Genomic DNA, 6,181 nt, shown 5'->3' with positions numbered 1-6,181 from the left:
TCTGCATACACTCAAAGAGGGTTCCAAATTGTGAAAATACTGATGCCTGTTGTTGGCCAGATTCCTTCCACTCACCCAAAAACAGATTATTTACCATTCACACAAAATAACTTTTCCATTGCAACATCCATTCTCCTCTCAGCAGGTATTTTTTATTTTACAAAGTCTGATGTACATAGACATTTGTTGGAAAATCATTGGTGAACACAGAAATATTTTAATCAATATCAGTTACATATCATATGAATTTAGCAGTATGAATACCGGGTGCATACATTCAGCCTTTCATGAAATCTTTTCTTTGCCGTTTATGAAGTTGTTATGTCAGGGATGTGTACATAAAGAATAAAGCAGTTACATGTGCTGTTGATTTTCTGTACATTCTGTCTCATTGTGCTCATTAGGTTTACAGGGACAACAGCACAGCCAGGTGGGATCCTAGTCTATTTGCAGTGAAGGATTCAGAACCACACAATTCAGTCAGTAAGTCCTTCTGTCAGATCTGAGGGCCAGCATTTTACCAGGATTAGGGTGGATACATAGCATCCTGCATCCTGGATGGTCTCTGCTGCTAAACCTCATCCATGGAGACCCAGCGTGAGATTAAGTCGTTGTCAAGCCACGGCAGGCCTCCACGCTGCCAGGTTACATGTTTGGCTTCACTTGGTGTGATGTATTGGCTTTCAAATTAAGTTCAATGCCAAGTCTATGTTCAAACAATTGGCATTTAATTTATTTTAACAGCTGAAATTAAGCTTTTAATATTCATGGAACCCGAATACTGATAGAAGGTTTTGCTTATAAGTGCAAGGTCAACACACATGTATGAGACTTCAGTCAAAAGGGAACATCTTGTTTCATTGTTTGGTAAAACACTGCACAACTACATCGGCCCAAACATAGCTCAAAGGCAACCCTAAACCCTTACCTTAAATAGTCATTGGACACCTAATGGAAGTTCAGAGGTACATCAGATATATTTATATAAGGTTTAGAAAAAGATTTAAAGGTTATTTCATTAATCTTCTCTTTGTTTTAAATAGATTTTTTCAGAGATACAAGGTACTGGAGTGATGACAATAACATTTACTAACATATATTCCACATAGGTGCTTTTTATTACTGTGAAATTCCTGTATGATTTATATTTGTCAAATATTTGATGAAAACTTAACCTACTCTCTATACTCCTGCATATGTCCCATTGTAAAAGAATGGCTTATCTGTCACACAGTGACCTACGACCTCAGGTGTCCACCTCTGGACCTTGGGTTTGCCATCCTTGTCCGGACGTACAATGACAGTGCTTCTGGATGCTAACGAAGGGTCTTCATCAAAGAAGTTGAAGGGTCTGAGGAAGAAGCCCACTGCATTGCCGGGCGTTGCTGTGTTGGGGATGTCTTCTGAGTGAGGAACATGCAGAAAGCCCACTGTCACCCAGGCAACCAGGTCCTGCACCCAAGAAAGAAAACTTTTCTTTAGAAATATTTTCCTTTAGCACAAGTAATAGATGGGGTTTATTTTCATGAATTCTGTGCTTGATAGTTAGTTACTCTTCAAGAACAACCCAAATCTAGAAATCAGTGCACTAAACAAATGTGGTACCTGGTTGACTATGTCTTCATTGTTGCGGATGTAATCTTCAAATGACACAACTGGTTCCCATGGGTCATTCTGGTTGTAAATGCTGCTGCTGCTGGCCTCACTGTCTTTATGACGAGTCACAGCTAGGGAGTACCTGTTGAAAGACAATACCCCACCAACAAATCAGGCTTTTAAATTGCCATTCATCCAAATTACAAGTTCTCACACCATATTCACTTAATTCTTGTGAGATCACAATTTTTCTCTTTCTTTTTTTTTTTGAAACATCCTAAGGTTTTCACAAAAGTTAACTCGATACAGGTAGAATTTTATTAAGGTTCCACAATAACCTGTGATGGTATGATGGCAAACATAGACCTTATATATACAGGGTGTTTAAAAAAAAAAACTATACAATTTGAAAAATTACCCCCAGTTCCGCATTTGATAATTTTTGGAATTTTCTTTTATGGACGTTGGTAGGTAGGGGATTGGTGGATATTTGTCCAAATTTACAGACCCAGGTTTTCATGCATGAGTGAGCAGGGGCAAATTGCGCAAGTTAAAAGTTAAAGTTAAAACTGGTTTGCGCAAAGTAGCGGTAGGATTTAAATCTAATCAAAGGTCATGGGAGGGGGCAATGGACATCCATCTTGTTTTCTGCCAGGTTACAGCATTAACACTTTGGACACCATGTCAATTTCATTTCTTTCCCCATGGCAGCTGTCCCTGCTTTTCAAAGTTAATTCAACTTGTTTAGGCCTGAAAATGTCACTGAGGACAGGTCAAGTTAGGGTTAGGGTTACTAACCCTAACAAGATGGATGCCCATTGTCCCCTTCCATGACCTTTGATTGGATTTAAATTCCACCACTACTTTGCGCAAACCAGTTTTAACTTGGACTGTGCAATTTGCCCCTGCTCACTCATGCATGAAAACCTGGGTCTGTACATTTGGACAAATATCCACCAATCCCCTACCTGCCAACGTGCATTAAAGAAAATTTCAAAAATTATCAAATGCGGAACTGGGGGTAATTTTTCAAAATGTATAGGTTTTTTTGATACACCCTGTATAGCATATTTGTATTACCTTGTCCAACTGATTCCATTTTCTTCTTTCCAGCCTCTTGGCAGCACGCTGTTGGCATGGGAGTTTAACTGAATACGGTAACCCCTTTGATGCCCCCATTTATTTTTCTCATTAGCATTGTAGAAGTGGACATAACGGGGGAATTTTTTGCCAAAACGGAAAGCAGCAGTTCGCTCTGTTTTATGCTCTATCCTGTGGAGTTTGGACTGGACAATGAAATCATTAGGGCTCCAAGGATTTGTGAAGTTGACGAACTTTAGATTGATCGACTCGAAGCTGTTCTCTCGACCTGCAATACAGCAAAGTCAAGTGAATGTATTGTCAGCTGACTTGCAGTCAATACACAAGAGGCATGCACGATTGAAATTAAGGTAATGAGTTAATTCTTTCCTCAGTTTGACATACTTCAGCTACATACTTGCCAGGGAGAAAGTCCCATTTACAAGAGGATAAAGCACAAAAAGTCATATTGCCAAGACTCACATCCATAAAGACTATATTCAGCATGGTTATATTCACTTCCTTTTACCCCATTTCATTTTCATAATATTGTTAGATAAAACCATGATGCCGCAAAACCTTCAGTTTATTTAAATGTTGCAGCCAGTCAGCTATCAGTAAGATGTTAATGACAGTACACTATCTAAAAAAACTTACCTGCAATATCCAGGTCCACTTTATAATGGACAAGGTGTGTGTGCAGGTTCCCCAGCACATAGTTGTAGACCTTGGTACCATAGTGAAGACCATTAGGTGTAAAGAAAGTGGCGTGGATGTATCCAGTGGCACTGACTTTTACCTCTACAACTCCATTCTGGAAGAAGTGGAAATCCCAGATGTAATCATAATTATAAACTGTTGAGGTTGTTCGCATCACTAGCACTGTGTTCTCCAGGCCGCCATAGAAGTTATATCCTCCCATGAAATTGGAGTTGAAATGCCTTCTGAGGGGCATAGCAGTGGTCATCTCAAAAATACAGAGTGCATTTTTGTGGCGCACAGGCTTATCTGTGTCAAAGTAGTGGTAAAGGTCAACGAAGGTGGCAATCTCTGGACAGTCAATTCCAGGTGCAAGCTCATATGTTGAGGAGCCCATGGCCCAGCCTGCATCAATGTACTTTGTTTGCATGGCAGCAGGAGTATCACCAGAATAGATGGCAATAGCTTCTTGGAGGCTGATCTCATAGGCTATACGCTCTCCATTAAAACGAAGATCATACACTTGAAGCCCTGCTGATGAGCGGACACGGTAGGCAAAGGACCACCCAGCATATTCAACAAAATTCTTGTCAATGTGATAGCGAGGTCCCTGGGGTTCCACAAGTTTGGGTCCATGGATATTAGTGGCAGTGTTGCTGTGACCCCGTGGGATGTAGGTAGAAAAGAGGTCATCCTCATCATGATCTGGGAGTTTGACCTTTGCCACGTCCCCTGATTCGTATTTTGCTACCAGCTCATCTACACTATCAAAATACATGCTGTTGTACCAGACCTTTTCAACATGCCACTTTTCAGGATCCAGGTCCTGGTGGTTTATCAGTACTTCAAACCCCACTGGGTGGATGAAGTAACCCTCCACAAACTTCTGCAACATGATCCAGGTTCTTCTCTCACCTGGAGACAATCCACGAGGGGCTATGTCTGAAAATGTAAGGCACCTGTCAGAGCAGTTAGTGAAAGTGAACCCTCCCGTGAGCTCAAATAGAAGCTTATGAGCTTTAGTGCTGATCTTTTCAAGGATGTCAGTTATATGATGATACTCTGCAGAAGTAATGGGCCTTGACTCAAAAGAAATTGGTTTATCCCCTTTGAATGTCCTGACTTCATGGGAGTTTGGAGATGGCAGAGGACTAACAATGAATTCAGTGATGTTTGGCTTGGTTTGGTTCCCGAACTGTACTATCACCCGGGCTTGACGTGGAGGCCTGGCCTGTCCACGATCCAGAGCTCTCAGAGCTTCATGCTTCCTTGGCACATGGAGTTCCATCAGTAGGATGCTGTTCTTCTTCAGATCTTTGCTATGTGCACTAACAAGACCCATTTCTGGAATATCATGGAGGTAAGACCGGACGGCTTTCATCTCACGGACTGTGAGGTCTGCAAACATGGGGGCACCATGATGGGCCCAGTCTCTGGCTCTTGATGCAGCACAAAAGGACAGAAAGATTAACTGCAGAAGACAGAGAGACCTCATGGCTGAAATACAAAATGAGAAAAGAGCATACAACCTTTAGAAATGATGAAAGAGAAACATAATTTTGGTGAAATTTTAGGAACATATCAAATTCGAGATTCTACAGCTGTGATCATTTGTAGAGGTAACAAAAGTCCACACATTATTTCACTCAAGTAGAAGTACAGACACTAAAAAATTATACCGTACTATAAAACCATATATGTGTGTGTGTGTGTGTGTGTGTGTGTGTGTATATATATATATATATATATATATATATATATATATATATATATATATATATATATATGTATGTATGTATATATAATGCTGATAAGAGTTTAAGAGTTGGAACACTGATTCAGCTGCTTTCCCACAGTACAGGCTCTGAAATATACTCAAAGTATAAAAGTAAAAAGTTAACCTTTTTGTCCATAATTTTTCTATACTCCAATTTAATGCATCTGCTTTTGCAACAAGGTTAGAGATGTTTTGTTTTGCATTATTTATGTCTTATTCTGTCTTTTATGCAGTTTTTGTTCAATTACATTTCAGTCCAGGAACATTTGTCATAAGTCATATGCAGCGACAGATACACCAAGGGATCATATATTTTATGTAATGCAAAATAAAAAATGAATTCCTCTCTAATGCATTGAAACTAATGTAACAAGCGTGTTGTGTACAAAGTAGGAATTAAGTATAGATCTTTGTATTAAAATGTGGGATATAAAAGGATACAGTACAGATACCTGAAAACTGTATTTATCTTTTATTTATACATACAAATACTCAGAAAGAATTTCACACTATCTACTTTATTTTCTCCACAATTCATACTGACATCTTCTTAATTCAAAGTACTTTAAAGTATGTTTTATAGCTAATTATATCCAATAAACTTTACAAAACCTAAATTACCGTCTCTGTTGTTAATTAAATAGACACTTAGCCATCTTCCTATTTCTTTTAAAGCACAATGATCAAGTTGTCTTTGTTTCCTCTGTTGTGTGCTTTTATTATATTAATCTCTCTGCTTCTTCTCCACAGGGACACTACCAGTATCAGTCTGCACTGCAACACACTCATTTTAGTGCCATTCTGATCTCTGATCTCTGTTTATATTCTTGCACTGTTTATACTGCGCACCTGTAGTATGTGGATAGAAAATGCACTTCTCAATTCACATCATATTCTTTGCATTCCTCCGATTTTTAAAAGTTTTACATCACAGGAGTAAAAGTTAAGAGCTGAGTAATACCACTTTTGAAAAACACTTGGGTGTGTGTATCAAGGAGGGAAATATTCTTTCTGTACCTGCAGCATGTG

The 6,181-nt window shown here is 39.1% G+C and overlaps 1 protein-coding gene across 1 annotated transcript; it reads right to left on the bottom strand.

Annotated features, from left to right (window-relative positions):
• Nucleotides 1-1,182: 1,182 nt before the first annotated feature.
• Nucleotides 1,183-4,870, bottom strand: aoc1 (amine oxidase copper containing 1). The gene is made up of 4 exons (XM_030122833.1): nucleotides 3,334-4,870; nucleotides 2,677-2,965; nucleotides 1,606-1,738; nucleotides 1,183-1,452 (listed from the first exon to the last, which is right to left on the bottom strand). Exons 1-4 carry the CDS (start codon nucleotides 4,868-4,870, stop codon nucleotides 1,183-1,185), a joined length of 2,229 nt encoding a protein of 742 aa, XP_029978693.1.
• Nucleotides 4,871-6,181: the final 1,311 nt, after the last annotated feature.

This window comes from Sphaeramia orbicularis, chromosome 20, assembly GCF_902148855.1.
Source record: "Sphaeramia orbicularis chromosome 20, fSphaOr1.1, whole genome shotgun sequence".
Lineage (NCBI taxonomy): Eukaryota > Metazoa > Chordata > Actinopteri > Kurtiformes > Apogonidae > Sphaeramia > Sphaeramia orbicularis.
The sequence above is the reverse complement of the archived record's forward strand: the minus strand, read 5'-3'. Positions and strand labels throughout refer to the sequence as shown.

What these genes read in the sequence shown, in the direction of transcription:
- aoc1 (XM_030122833.1), bottom strand. Translation starts at nt 4,870, where the DNA reads ATGAGGTCTCTCTGTCTTCTGCAGTTAATCTTTCTGTCCTTTTGTGCT. An exon ending in AATGGAATCAGTTGGACAAG is followed by an intron (nt 1,739 to 2,676) that starts GTAATACAAATA and finishes GTCTTTCAACAG; the next exon opens with GTACTCCCTAGCTGTGACTC. An exon ending in ATGAAGACATAGTCAACCAG is followed by an intron (nt 1,453 to 1,605) that starts GTACCACATTTG and finishes TCTTGGGTGCAG; the next exon opens with GACCTGGTTGCCTGGGTGAC.